The sequence below is a fragment of the Myodes glareolus genome, chromosome 26, assembly GCF_982192425.1.
Source record: "Myodes glareolus chromosome 26, mMyoGla1.1, whole genome shotgun sequence".
NCBI classification, from domain to species: Eukaryota; Metazoa; Chordata; class Mammalia; order Rodentia; family Cricetidae; genus Myodes; species Myodes glareolus.
Genome location: NC_142051.1, coordinates 15,567,643 through 15,582,100, shown reverse-complemented (window position 1 = coordinate 15,582,100; position 14,458 = coordinate 15,567,643). Strand labels below are relative to the sequence as shown.

The following is a 14,458-nucleotide window of genomic DNA, read 5'->3' as shown; positions in this document are numbered from 1 at the left end:
CCACTTGAACTAGCGGATTCTGCAAACCTGCTCTAGAAGAGATAAAGTTGCTGACTGTGCAGAAAAGCAAGGTTCCTGGCTGGTTCTGATACCACTATCTACACATCTTGCCTAGAGGCTCACTGCCTGCTTCCTCTCCCACCCCACCCTTGTGCTGGCCCTGGGAGGAGCAGCATTTCCTCAGTTTGTGAATAGCCATTGTGGTTCTGGGCTGAGCTTTCGCAGTTCTGCGTTTCCTTCCATTTGGCCTTCAAAGAGATCACAGCCCAGTGTGAGTCTCCAAATAAGAGAGGAGGCTAGTGCAGAAAGTACCTCAAAACCAAGCCTAGGCAGCCTCCTTGTCTGGGCCACTTAGAGTGCAGGGAGATACAGGGCTGTCACCATTGTTATATAGGCAGACTAAAGGCGAACAGCCTCCCCACTGCCAAGAACAGGGGAGCTCAGCCTTCCTAATGATGCAACCCTTTAATGCAGTGCCTCATGGTGTGGTGACTCCAACCATAAAATTATTTTCGTTGCTACTTTATAACTGTAATTTTGTTACTATTTCGAATCATAATGTTAATATCTGTGTTTTCCAATGGCTTTAGGTGACCCCTGTGAAAGGGTCATTTAACTCCCAAAGGGTCATGACCCACAGGTTGAGAACCTCTGGCCTAGAGGAAACCATACAGACCACCCTCAAAGCTCCCCCATGGTGCTTAGACTGTCCATTGCGAGTAGAATCAAGTAGCACAGACCATGAAACTGATAAAGTTATTTTTAATTCTTATTTTTATTATTTTTAATTATGTAGAGGGAGGTGGGGTATGTGGGTACAGCTGCCCTCAAATGCCTCTGGTCTACAGCTGGAGTGGTAGGCAGCTGGGAGCCACTCTACATGAGAACCAAACTCCAGCCCTCTGGAAGACCAGAGGCGTTCTGAACAGCTGGGTCGTCTTTCCAGTTCTCATGTATCATCATTGTTGGAATAATTCGGGGCAGGAGAGAGACCTTGGAGGGCCAGGGGGCTGAGCAGCAAGTGAGAGACAAACAGGCCTTGCAGACAGAGCTTAAGTGGGAACTTTTCTTGAGATAAAGTGTGGGAAGGGAAGGAAGAGGTAAAGAGACAGAGAGAAAAAGAGAAGAGAAAGAGGAGAAAGAAGAGAGAGTAGTAGGCAAAGTTTTGCTTTTTTTAGGTTTTTTTGTTTGTTTTGTTTGTTTTGTTTTTTGAGACGTGATTTCTCAGTAGCTGTGGAGCCATTCCTGGAACTCGCTCTGTACCCAAGGCTGGCCTTGAATTCACAGAGATTCTCTTGCCTCTGCCTCCTGAACGCTGGGGTTAAAAGCAGGCACCACTACCACCCAGCTACAGTTTTGCCTTTTAAAGGGACAAGGTACTGTCTGCCATGCATGCAGGGTTGATGCACTCTACCAGATCCCCAAGGGGCAGAGCCGAGGCGTGCCTGAATGCTAGCAATTGTGTTATAACCATGTGTTGCTAAAGCCCCTACCTCACAGCCCGCATTATCCAATCTTAATTCTGAAGTGCAGTCTCTTGGTTCTTCAGTTAAAATGGATGACCGTCTACTAATAGCACAACCTAGCTTAAAATTCGTCTGACCCCTCCAGCCTTAAAATCTCAAGGATTCCTATTTACACATAATTGGATTGCCTTCCATTTTGTTCACACAGAGGCTGGGCTGATAATGTGCCCCAATATAAGCCACACACACACGCCTAAAATGCAGCCACAGAACAGTCCATAAGTGTTGAGATGCCTGGCTGATGTAACACCTTCCTCTGGCACACTGGCATCTCTGGAGAGACGAGGTGTGCTCGAAGCAAGGGCTGATGCAGTGAGAAGAAAGAATGAGGAAAGGAAGCCAAGATCAATAGAGAAGCCAGACTGTGCCAAGTGTCAGGGAAAGTCTATGCCCTCAGCTCTGGCCATGGCACTGGCTGTCCTGGAACTCGCTCTGTATGTAGATCAAGCGAAGCTCACCTGCCTATGCCTCCCTAGCACTGGGTGTGCACCACCGGTCACCTGCACCACTTTAAAGCTACAGTTGTAGGATTCAAATTCAGACTGTCATTGCTCAGAATTGTCTGAAGTGGAAACTGAGAGCTTGCAGCGTGAAACTCTCCCAGCAATTCTATGAGGAAGCTGGGTTTGTGGTCAGATGAGAGATTAACCGAGTGATCGATCAGCTTGTTGGGGAAAAAAAAAATTGAAAGAGAGGAAGCCTAATGGGGCTGTCGAGCCTGCCCATATCACAAAACTCAAGGGTTTCCCAGACTTAAGGCAATGAAGGGACTTGGCAATCAGTGCAATCATGGTGACTACTAAAAGTGACATGACCGGCATCATGAGCAAAACTGAAACATAAAATGTGGCTTTAAGTTTTGCATCAGTTTTGAAGTTCCTTAATTTAGAGACTTTATTAAGATTGCAAACTTAATTCAGGATGCCCGCCTCCTATTCTAAAATAGTTCAGGTAGATTTATTATATTTGCAGAGAGAAAGAGAGGAGACAGACAGACAGACACACACACACACACAGAGAGAGAGAGAGAGAGAGAGAGAGAGAATTGGGAAGCCCAGGAAGGGTTGTACAAACTCTGTGTACAAGTTACAGTTGACCTACTAATGTGCAAGTACTTCAAAATAATTATTTTTAAAGTAAAAAGAAATCAAGGAGAAGTTTTGCTGGGCGGGCTTTCGAAGAGTGGCGTTCACAGGAGGCTACTGCATTATAGGCAAGCCAGCGGCTCAGACAGCCCAAGATGTGTCTTCTTCCAGAACTGGGGTGAGAACAACGGCTTGAGGCCGCTGGGTGGAAGAAGAAGAGGCGAGATTAACACACACAACAGGGGGGAAATGAGATGAATTTTAAAAAAAAAAAAAAGAAAAAAAAAGTCAGTGAAGCCAAAACTCAGAACTGGCTCCCAGCCTCGCGATAAGTCTGAAGATAAGATAGACAGCCTGGGAGGAACTGCTAAGTCCTTTAAATCTCTGCAGTTTACAGCAGCAAACGGCTGTACCCTCAGATCACACACACACACACACAGAGAGAGAAGTTTGAAACCCAGTCACTGTAGAATATGGTGAAAAGTAACTGGAAGGAGAAACACTGTGAATTCCAGGAGCGTTTACTGAAGTCAGTTTCCGTATCTCCTGCACTTGCAGGCACCTGGTAGCAAAACGCAGCACCGTCATAGGTCCAGATGAGAACTTCCTACAGTAGAAATTTCTGTTTGGGAGCCAGGGGTACCCTTGTTGCTATTGTGTCTCTCGTTTTGGATCCCTTACAGATTTGGGCCAATGAGATGCCTCCTGTAGGGGCTTCCTGGGTGGCCTTCCCTCTGTGAGATTGCCCGGTGTAAGGGGCGGGGGAGGGGAGAGCAGAGCCACGGGCAGAACTCAGCAAGTGCATACTTTGCCGGGGGTTCAGCTCTTGGAGGCACAAGTTTCAGGAATGTCTCTCGTGAGAAGCACTCGCCCTCACACGGAGTTGAGGAGGGGGCCTCTACCCATCCAGAACAACAGCGTTATGGATGTCAATTACTTCTAAGGCTTGGGCTTGTCAGAATTCTTAGGCAAGCCCTTGTTTTGGGGGGAAGACTGTTAAGGTTTATTCTGTCCGTACATAACAGAGATCCAGTCACCGTGACCTGGGGATGTGGAGGAGATGACGAAGAACAGGGCTCCTTCCTTCAAGGCCTCTATAATCTGACTCATAGTTTTAACATTACATTTGGGGAAAACATGATAAGGTCCTTTGATCTTCTGCTTTGATCACTGTCAGCCCAGTGCTCAGGGGTCTCAGAGATTCCCTGAGTCGACCTCACCCAGTAGAGAAGGGTGGAATCGGAAACAATGCTGAATTAGAGATAACCAAGAAACAGGCAGAATGTAGGACCATTGGGTTCCATCTTTTGATTTTTTTTTTGAGCCAAAAATCAAGATTTTTTTTAAAAAGGAAAAGACTTGATTTTTTTTCTCATTGCTTTCTTATTTTGATTTTTAAAGCGATATTAAAATCTTGTTACAAATGCCAAAGTCACCTGGGTTTAATCAGGTGGTTACCAAATTTTAAGCCTCTCCTTTAGGAGGAGCGGATGGGGAGGTAGTAGACAGAGGCAGAGGGAGGGAACGGGAGGAGGAGAAGGAGGGAAAACTGTGGTTGGTATTGTAAAATCAATGAAAAAAAATTTAATTAAAAAAAAAAACTAAGCCTCTCCTTTGTAACATCTACAGAACTCATAGGGAGACAGATTGATCCACAGAACATTAAAACTATGTCTTTGGTTTTCAATCTTAAGCCTCAAAAGAAGCTAAAAGATTTGCTTGTTTAGCTTTTCTTTTTCTAATTGTTTTACATTTATTCATTTTATACGTATGAGTGTGTGTGTGTGTGTGTGTGCGTGCCTGGTACGCTGAGGACAGTAGAGGGCATCATATCTCCGGAAACTATGATGGTTGTGAACCATCATATGGGTGATAGGAACAGAACCACCAAGTCTCCTGCAAGAGCAGCGGGTACTCTAATTGAGGAGCCATCCCCCCAGCCCCATTTTCCTTTTTCTTTTAAAGCCAACCTTATGCCACGTTTTATTTATCTACTGTCAAGGATTGGGGGAATAGATTTTGTGAGGATCACAGTCTAGCTCCTGAAGTCATTCTACCCAGAAGCCATGCACATCCTGACGGCCTGGGGGAAGTATTGCTGCCCTGACTTGCCCTACCTGTGAGCAGATTCATCTCTTGGCTTGGGTGGTGGCAGCTGTGGTATTGGTGAAGATGCAACAGAAGCCTGGAGTTTGAGGGAGTGAATCTCTTAAGAGCCTCTCCTGCTTGTAAATCATATGGCTACCTATGGCTACATGCTGGTACCCAAACTACCCAAAATCAAAGTCTATTTCCTCCCAGATTTTCTTTTCTTTTCTTTTCTTTTTTTTAAAAAAAGGAACAAAAAAGAGAGATAAGAAATTAGTGTGGAAAATAAATATCAAGTGTACTGGCTGATTTTGTGTGTCAACTTGACACTAGCTAGAGTCATCAGAGAGGAAGGAGCTTCAGTTGAGGAAATGCCTCCATGAAATCCAGCTGTATGACATTTGTCAATTAATGGTCAATGGGGGAAAGCCCAGCCCATTGTGGGTGGTGTCAACCATGAGCTGGTGGTCCTTTGTTCTCTAAGAAAGAAGACTGAGCAAGACAGGAAAAGCCAGCTACAAAGCAGCTCCCTTCCATGGCCTCTGCATCAGCTTCTGCCTCCAGGTTCCTGCCCTGTTTGAGTTCCTCTCCTGACTTTCTTCAGTGATGAACAGCAATGTGGATGTATAAGTCAAACCCTTTCCTTCCCAGCTTGCTTTTTGGCCATGGTGTTTGGTAGCAGAAATAGAAATCCAAACTAAGACACCAAGAAACCTTAAAAATGTGTCAAAGAGTGGTGGTGGTACTAATAACAATTCCCTCCCCTCCTCCCTTCCAGTATTTAGAAAACCATGGCATGGCCACCATTCTGAGCAGCTGGTAAATGCTCTTGATCTCTACTGAGCAGCTCTGTTTGGATACAAGAGAGAATGCAGTATGAATGTATTGTCATTTGGATGTTCTCAGAAAGATATTCCCATCCATGGGCTCTGTTATTCTCCTGTATGACTAAATACTCAATTCCCATGGTTTATTTTAATGTTCTTTGTAGAACATTATTTTACTATTAACAATTATAGGTCCTAACATGTCTGGCCCTGAGCTGGGAATTGCCCTACGCATGTAGTGCATGACTTCTCTTTCGATCCCTAAAACTGCCCTCCAAATGTTTTTGTTATTTCCTGGAGGCTCGTGATCTAGGAAGTTTATCTAGAAAGATTTCTTTAAGTACTCCAAACTATATCTCTAAATACAGAACAGGATGGTCATGAGGTTTTTTTTTTAAAAGTAACTGCTCATCAAAATTATGCTTTCTTCTATTTTGGCGCTTCTCTTCTGAAATGCATGACACTCACTGCAGGTTAAAATTGTGTTGCTTTTACCACAATTTTCTATTTAGGCAATACAAAGAAAAACAGAAAAATACCTGCTATCTTGTGATTGTTTTTAGTTGACACGTCTGCCTGGTTACTATGCCTTCTTTTAAAAATTATTGTTGTGTGTTTGCTTAGCCTGAGAAAGGCCCTGGCTTATATTTTAAGAGCCACATTGACTTGGTGTGGTTGTGCATGTAACACTAGCACTCCGAAGGTACAGGCAGGAGGGTCAGGAGTTCACAGTCATCCTCAGCTACATAGACAGATCAAGGCCAGCCTAGCTCACATGATATCCTGTCTCTAAATAAATAAAATATTTTGAAGTCGTCGTGGTTACCTGAAAAAGAGCAGCACAAGATGAAGGCAATCAAAATCCCCGCAAGATAAACATTATGATTTCATAGATAGCAATTTTGTGGGTCCCCTAACAGCAGGAGTTGGAGATGTCTCTGACTCTATGGCCTGCACTTGGGACCCTTTTCCTCCTAACTGGTCACCTCAAACGGTTTTGCTATGAGGATTTGTGCATAATCTTATTATAATTTGCCTATGCCATGTTCAGTTTATATCCATGGGAGGGCTGCTTTTTGATTTTGAAGGGAAACAGAGGAGGAGCGGACCTAGGGGGTGGGGACTGGGAGGAGGGGAAACAGTGGTGGGGATGTAATGTATATAAAAGAATTAAATGTTTTAAAAATCTCCACATGGGTCAAGGGAGGACTGACCCAAATCTAGTTGAGGAGTTGTTGGCAACTGACAGCTGTTGGTAGAAAAGAGGGTCATTTTTCCCTGGGGAATGGCCACACTGAAAGACTGTATATGCCCCTTTTGTAGATGGCTCCATGACCGTGCACACATGGGTAGCGCTAATTGGATTTGAGTTTCTTTTAAAGATAGAGGGCATAAAGTTAGGAGGGGATATGTTAGAGAGGATCTAGGGAAAAATGGAAGGTAACATGATCAAAATATATTGTATACATATATGAAATTCATAAAGACTAAATACACATACATACACACATACTTGTACAGTCTGGTGAACAGGTCTATATGCCCATCTACTCCAATTAGAAGCCAGAGCAAAGGGGTGTAAATTCAAAGCCTTCCTGATGTATGGAAGTAAGATCAAGTGTAGTGAAGGCCACTTAGCAAACCCCTGATGCAAATAATAATAATATTAATATTAATAATAATAATAATAATGATAAAATTGGAGGTGAGTAAATAGAGGGTTAGAATAAAAATCCAAAGCAGAGCACTTGTCAAGCATGTGCAAGCTCCTGATTTAATACCCAATATTAGGGGAAAATTCTTCCTAGAAGGAATGGCATCAGGCTGATCTTGTGTCTCACATTTGATGTTACGTGAAGTTCTTTTTCCAAGTCTTTTTCAAGTATAACTCACACTGAATTTTTCATGAAGCTTTACAAATATCAAGACATGCATGATATTTATTATAAAGATAAATAATTTATGAATTCTAAAATTGTTCCAGACCCTCTAAATAGTTCGCATCATATCTTGGAAATAGAGCAATCAGTGAAATTTGAGAGGAATCACGGACGAGTTAAAATTAACTCGCCTAATAATAAAATTTTGGTTGAAAGTAAATTGGGAAGCACGCTGAACTGCCGTTGGAGTTTAAATAGCTCTTCTTTACCGACAGCACAGATGATTTGTTAAAACACAAAATGCTTCCTCCACCCCCTGCCTTACTGATTCCTCGGGTCCCTATAGGTGGGACCCTATACTATGACTTTCTAGCAAGTTCTCAGCTAATTGCTGATACTGCACTGTCTTATAAGAGCATGGCTCCTCATCGTCTTCCTCCTCTTCTTCCTTCTTATCTCTTCAATTCCCTTTCCTGTTCCTCCTCGTCATCCCATTCCTCCTCTTCCTTCCTTTACTTTCATCTTTGTTCCCACTTTCCCTTCTTTCCTTCAAAATCAATCTCTTCCTGTTTTATTCTTTCTCCCCCCACAATTGTCTTCCTCCCCTACATGTTCTCTCTCTCTCTCTCCCTCTTCCTCTCCTCTCTTACTCCCTCTCTCTCCCTCTCCTTCTTCTCTCTCTCTCTCTCTCTCCCTCTCTCTCCCCCTTCTGCTCCTCTCTCTTTCTCCCTTTCTCTCCCCCTCTCCCTCCCCTCCTTTCCCACTCAGGACAGCATTTAAAGCATGCCCCAAGGCCATACTTGCAGGAGCTTGCTAGAGAATTTATTAACTTAACAACATTTACCGTGCAGCTACAAAGACCCAATCGCTCTCTCTGAAGATATTTAGTGAGATTCTATTGTATTCTGAACCCTGGGCAGAAAGAGAAAGCAAAGCTCTACCCTACAAGAATGCCTCAAAGGACCAAAGATGCAGACAACACTCAAATGCATAAATAATTAGATTGTTGTTGAACATTATTACTCTGAACTAAACAACTGGGTTGTGAGGAAGGAAAGGATGAAAGAAACCTCCTCCTTATGATCTCTGATATGGAGGGTGAGTCTTCAAAACATACACCAGCCCTGACACGGAGCCCGTGCTCAGCACATTTTCTGAATGAAAGCATGAAGCTGAAGAAGGGAATCAAGCAGGAGAGAGACAACAAACAGAGCCAGGTAACGAAGGTCCTGGTTGAGGTCTGTGGCCTTTTAGTCCCTCGTGGGAGGCTTGTTTACATTGCTTCCAATCCACTTCACAGCCTCTCTAACACAGAGCGCTCTGTCTCGGGGCCCTGGCCATCCCTGGTCTACAGGAGCTCTCCTTCCTAGTGAGATATCAAATGGTGCCATATGCTCTGTCCAGTGGGCACATTCCTGCATGAGTGGAAGCCCCAGTGGTGGAGAGCTTAGAAAAAGTTGCTAGCTATAGGGGACAAAACATAATGGTAGTGTGTTCAGTGTGCTGTGCACAGACTCACGACACTCTTGTTTTGTGCCTGGAAAACTGGTGAGCAGAGAAGGGAAAGCCATGTGTTCTGGATGAGATTGAAGCAGTGGGAATCACTTGCTGGGTCTGAACTTCCCCCGGGAATGGCCTCACCCTGGGATCAGGAAGGATGTGGGGACCTTGTGCCATACTCAAACCAAATTATGTGTAGGTGGAGCCACCGCACAGCTAACTCCATTATGGGGCAACCAAGATTTTGGGGGTGCAAAACATGCATTCCAACTCTACCTCAGCCAGTGGCAAGAACAGGCACAGAAGTGTGAACACTGACCCCAGATGAGCTTACTGGGACTTACAAGTGCAGAGGAACATTCCGCACATTGAGTTTTTTTTAATCTCTGGCTCCCGGGGCTCCTGGCTCCTATAATCCTTGTAATTCCTCATGTCTCTAGAATAACAAAAATAAATTTTGTTAAAATATTTTACTTAGGTCCCTGAAGCAGCTCTGAGTGAATAAGGTAAAGCAATATTTTTCAACCACACCTGAGTTTTTATGGATGTGATTTTTAGAAGCACCACTGATAAACACTTAACAAGAGTGAGGAGGCAAGGGGCGGGAATTGATGGTTGCTTGGAGGGAGTCTCATGGAGGGGAAAGGGCTGAAGTTGGACTTCATTACCAGCGGCCAATGGTTCAACCAGCCCTACTTCATAAAATATCTACAAAAGGCAAGTGTCTGAGGTGGAGGGTTTCCAGGAAGATGAGAAGGAACATATCCCTGGGCTTCCAAGGGTGACATGCTCCCGACCCCATGGGGGTGAGCCTTTTACACCTTGCCCTGTACCCCTCTTATAAAGTTGTTTGCTTACATCTTTCAATTGCTCTTTGCAATAAGCAAATAAGCATGAAAAATATATAAAGAAATAAAGTTGCCATTCCCAAGCAGTGGCTCTTGCCCCTGGTGAGTGGTGAGTTCATCATCTGTGTTCATAATGTTACAAGATTCATGCCTTAGCTCTGAGCTTGTAAGTAAGGACTGTGTGAACGCAAACACGTTTGTTACCGTGAATTTTTTCACCATTTTTAGAAGACAACTGTCTAGTCAGAGGCAGCCACACCCTTCCTGGGGAGTCTGGGAAAGGTTTCCTGATGACAAAGGGAAAAGGTTATGCCGCTGTAATGGGGCAGAATGGCTGACCCCCATTCCTGGAATGCAATGACTTCTAAAAGTAAATATAGGGCCATATTATAGGACAAATGGGCTCAAAAGCAGTTGAGGAATTCCAAACAAAGAGAACAAATAAGAAGCGAGTCAACGTGTTTATACTATGTACAGAATTTCATACACTCCCTGTCCAAGAGATGACCTCAGGGACGTGTTCTGTGCTCCCGCAACATGTAGCTATGCTTGCAGATTTGCATATTAATACGGTAGCTGTGATTCCAATTTTTAAAACTTCTGTTTGTTTTATATGTGTGAGAGTGTTTGGTCTGCAGTTATGCCGTGTGAACCACACACATGCCTGCCTGGTGCCCATGAGGTCAGAACAGCGACAGACCTCCTAGAACTGTAGTCACGGATACTTGAGACTCATCGTGTGGGTTCTGGAAAATGCAGCCAGGTTCTTGCAAAGGCAACAGTGCTCTTAGCTGCTTAGCACCCTCCCCAGTCCCTGCATTTATTATTTCAGAAGGAAAAATATAGTCACAAAAAGTCCAAGATTAAGTCAGACCTGTTGTCTCTCATTGTATATTAATTTTTATGGGCTATACTGAACCCGTAACGTATTGGAAGCTCTGTTGTCAGCCTTGAAACGATAATGATAAAACAATGATAACTTAAAAGCCCAAAGTTATATAACTTTGGAAAAGAAGGATTTATAACTACTGGCCATTTCCATCATGTTCTGATATGATTCTTCATCTATGTTGAGGATATTAAAAATTATTTAACCTCAATTACTCTGAGCATACATGTTCAACTTTGATAGATCAAAATTTAAAAATGGATTTAAGAACATGAATTCTCATTTTCTCAGCCCCTAGTCCTAGAAACACTCTTGACAGGTGCCTAAGAGCACTCTTGGATGGGTCCGTGGGAGCATTCTTGACCAGGTTCCTGGGAGCACTCTTGGCAGGTGCCTGTTAATTGGGAAGTATTTAAGCAGCAATATTGGGAAAGTGTTTCCTACAGCCTCTGTTTGTTCCTTTTCAAATGTCTTCAGATATACTCTTTTAAGTCATAAGGAAGGATTATTAGTTACATTATATATTGTGTTATATGTTAGAAAGTTTAGTCCAAAAGGATGCAACATGCTAGAATACGTGTGTGCACAAGTCTGTTTGTGTTTGTGTGTGAGAGCGAGGGAAAGATAGGATTGCTTGAAGATTTCCAGAGGACAGTGAATATTTAGTATATTTAAGTCCCCATAAATCAAAAATTCAAGTAGAAAAATTTAAAATTCCAGAGAAGATGACAACGAAAAACCTAAACATCAGGAATTAATAAGTGGGGCCTATGCAATGAGTGAATTTAAAAGAGAACCAAAAATAAAACAATGAGATAAATTGATGTGGACGTTGCACCTGTTGCTGAACTTTTTCAAATGAGGTTCGCCAAGTTGTTTTCACGTTTGTTTCATAGCTCTCTCTGTGACGCCTTTAAAACATCCTTCTTCGTCTTCGACCAAGGTAGCCTTTTCTGAACACAGAAAGGTATGAAAAGGGGAGCAAGGAATGAGCTAAAAAGAAACTTCACTCAAGACTCAAGGCAGTTGGTGCTTGTATTGAAACACGCAGCTGATGGAGGGAAGAAGCAGGATACCAGTGACCGAGAGAAAGGTGTGCCCGACTGTGAAGAGTGGGTGAAGGGACAGAGAATGAAAATGGTTTTTCAGGGAGACGAGCACCCTGGGTGAAGAACAGGGCGTGCTGCAGTCTCCCAAAGCACATAGGTGTTTGGTGCTCGGTGAGCATGCTGACTTGCAAGATTGATTGCAGACCTATGTGTCTCTACTTCTAAAGCCCAGAAGTCTCTGAAAGGCAACAAACTCGGTTTTTCTTTAAGAAATATTGGCAAGCATATTTTCCAAAAGCACTGAAGTGGTTTTCACTTTCTTCAAGTTTGCTACTTTCCCTTAAAGTGTATAGTAGACATAAGTAACCGAGCCGTAAGTGTATCCACTCTGTAATGTAGGTGCAGAAGTGGGTGCCTTATGCCCCTGCAATGATTGGAAAGGCAGTGTAACGATCCATGTGAGACAGTTATTGACAACCATGCTGATTGAGTCAATTAAGACCTTTGAGTCTTTTATTAATGGCCAGACCAAGAGAGGCCTCACAAGTCTGGAAGTCACTTGGTGTCCTAGCTCAGGGATACAGTATAAAGGCAAAACCCACAACGATTCATCAAAGTTAGATGAGGGTCAGAGAGTCTTAAAACGCTCATTCTTGCCAGAGCATAGTAGCCATTTTAAACAAAACCTGCCAGTTATTTTGCCTAATACATCTGGTACCATAATCAAGGCAAGAAATCTAAATGTGTTGCCAAGGCAGACATGACAGTTATAGGGAGGGGGTGTGGGGAGCTAAGAACCATCTTAAACAAGCACAAGATGGAATCAAAATAGTATTTGGCCCCTACCTTAGTCATTTCAGTGGGGTTATATTTTTTATTAAACAGCTCAAAACCTTGAAACTATAAAAGTGGTTGCAAAGCTTCATTATTATCACCTTATTAAGTACTTTCGCTTTTTGGATTGAGTTTCTTCTCGGACCCGCTTTGACACACACATTTCTTCAGGTTACATGACAGTCGTCCTGGATCTTACAGATGATGCGGGGAAAACCGCAGCCTACTTTATTGGAAGGTGTGGGACGCTGAGTTATGGGAGTGTACCTTGGTGATGTGATTATTTTGTTGCCGGTTCACAGTATTTTCCTAAGATTTGGGGAACCCACAGACCTATGCAAGCGAATTGGGCAAGTGGATGGAGAAAGGACGGTCCTGTTGATAATGGGCGGGCTCTTTGAGGGTCTTTTCCCCTGCTGATGTCAAAAGGATGCCAACAGTGACAAATGGGTGTTTTGAGGTGAGAAGGGCTAAAGCCCTCTAATAAAAGGCTTCAGGAAAGAGTGTGGGCGACCCAGGGAAATGTGCTCCGGTCAAGTTTAAGCCTGGGAAACGAGGCCCTGGAGAAAGCAGATGAGAAGATAGGAAGGAAGGTAGGGAGGGGGACGCTGGGTGTGGAGAGGAGAGGGGGGCTGGAAAGTGAGAGCACTCAAGCACTTTTTAAAGCTATGACAACAGGGTTGAGGACCACTGGGAGGGGAAAAGTGAAAGTTCAGGAGAAGGAGAAGGCAGAGCCCCGCAGCCCTGGAAGGGACCCTTGGCTAGGGAGGCGGCAGCAGAGGCAGGGGGCAGCTTGGCTGGCCTCAGGCCCCCTTGGCAGCCTCAGGCGTTGGCTCCTCGGGACTCCCTCCCTCTCCGGAGCATTGTTCCTTTGCCGGGAGACAAGGAAATTGCCTTTTGATTGCGGAAGTCCCGGACGGGGCTTGGGGGCGAGGCAGCGCGGGTCAGAATGGCAGCGTGGGAAGGGCCGCGCGCCGCGGGTCCCCGCCGCCTATCGCGTCCGCAGCCCGCCCAGGGCGGCAGCAGAAGCAGCTGCTGCCGCGGCCCCAGCGCGTCCCCAGCTTCGAGGGAAGCGCGCTGCGCCCGCGGGGCGCGCTGAGCGCGCAACAAGTGGTACTCGAGGTGCCCTGGCTGTCCTCCCAGCGAGATGCTGAACCATGGAGCCACACTGGCCTTGTGGTTCGCGCTGAGCCTCCTGCAGGTGAGCTGGCAGAGCAAGGGATGGGGACGATGCTCCACTCCCCAAGTCCATCCTCGTTCCAGCCTCCGGGGCTGCGCGAAGGGGAAAGGAACAAAATCTTATATTCCTATGTGGGAGAGTCATCCTTTCCCGAAATCCAGCCATCCACCAAACTGACAGTTCACCCTCCTGTCAAGACAGCAACCTTCAATCTCCCGCTGCTCCTAGGAGAGATGGAGCAACTGGGGCGAAAGTTGCCTGCTATTCACTTCCCCTGAGAGCCCTTTCCTGGGTTGGAGACTGAGCGGACAACTGCAGCTGGGCTCCAGGGGTGAGGACAGGTGGCTCAGGGAGGTGACTATGCCTTTATACACTTCAGATTGGGGACTTAATCCGTGCTCTCTGGTTCTTTTGCAGGCTGGACTGGCAGAGCTAGAGAGATGCAACTTTACACTGTTGGAGCCCAGGATCTCCAGCTTCTCAGCGTCTATCCAGTGGAGGACTTTGGGGTCACCCTGCAACTTTAGCCTCATCTACAGCAGTGATACCTCAGGGCCCGCGCTGTGCCTTCCCATTCAGATAGACAACATTACCTATGGATGCAACCCCGAGGATTTACAAGCAGGGACCCTCTATAACTTCAGGATTGTTTCTCTGGATGGAGAGGAGAGAACTTTGGTCTTACAGACAGGTAAAGAGTAACAGGTGTCATGGGATGGCCAAGCCACTCTAAGCTGAGCCTTGCCTTTTCA

At 44.9% G+C, this 14,458-nt stretch overlaps 1 protein-coding gene across 2 annotated transcripts in view; it reads left to right on the top strand.

Moving 5' to 3' along the window:
- Positions 1-14,458, top strand: part of Ptprb (protein tyrosine phosphatase receptor type B) — a 114,134-nt gene that overhangs the window by 13,759 nt on the left and 85,917 nt on the right. The window contains exons 1-2 of one of the 2 annotated variants that reach the window (XM_048418618.3): positions 13,538-13,727; positions 14,124-14,397. In XM_048418618.3, the coding sequence (XP_048274575.3) occupies positions 13,674-13,727; positions 14,124-14,397 (328 nt within the window). In that variant the 5' untranslated portion in view covers positions 13,538-13,673. Of the gene's footprint in view, positions 1-13,537; positions 13,728-14,123; positions 14,398-14,458 lie in introns of those variants that run through there. The other variant, XM_048418617.3, reaches the window with a different exon arrangement.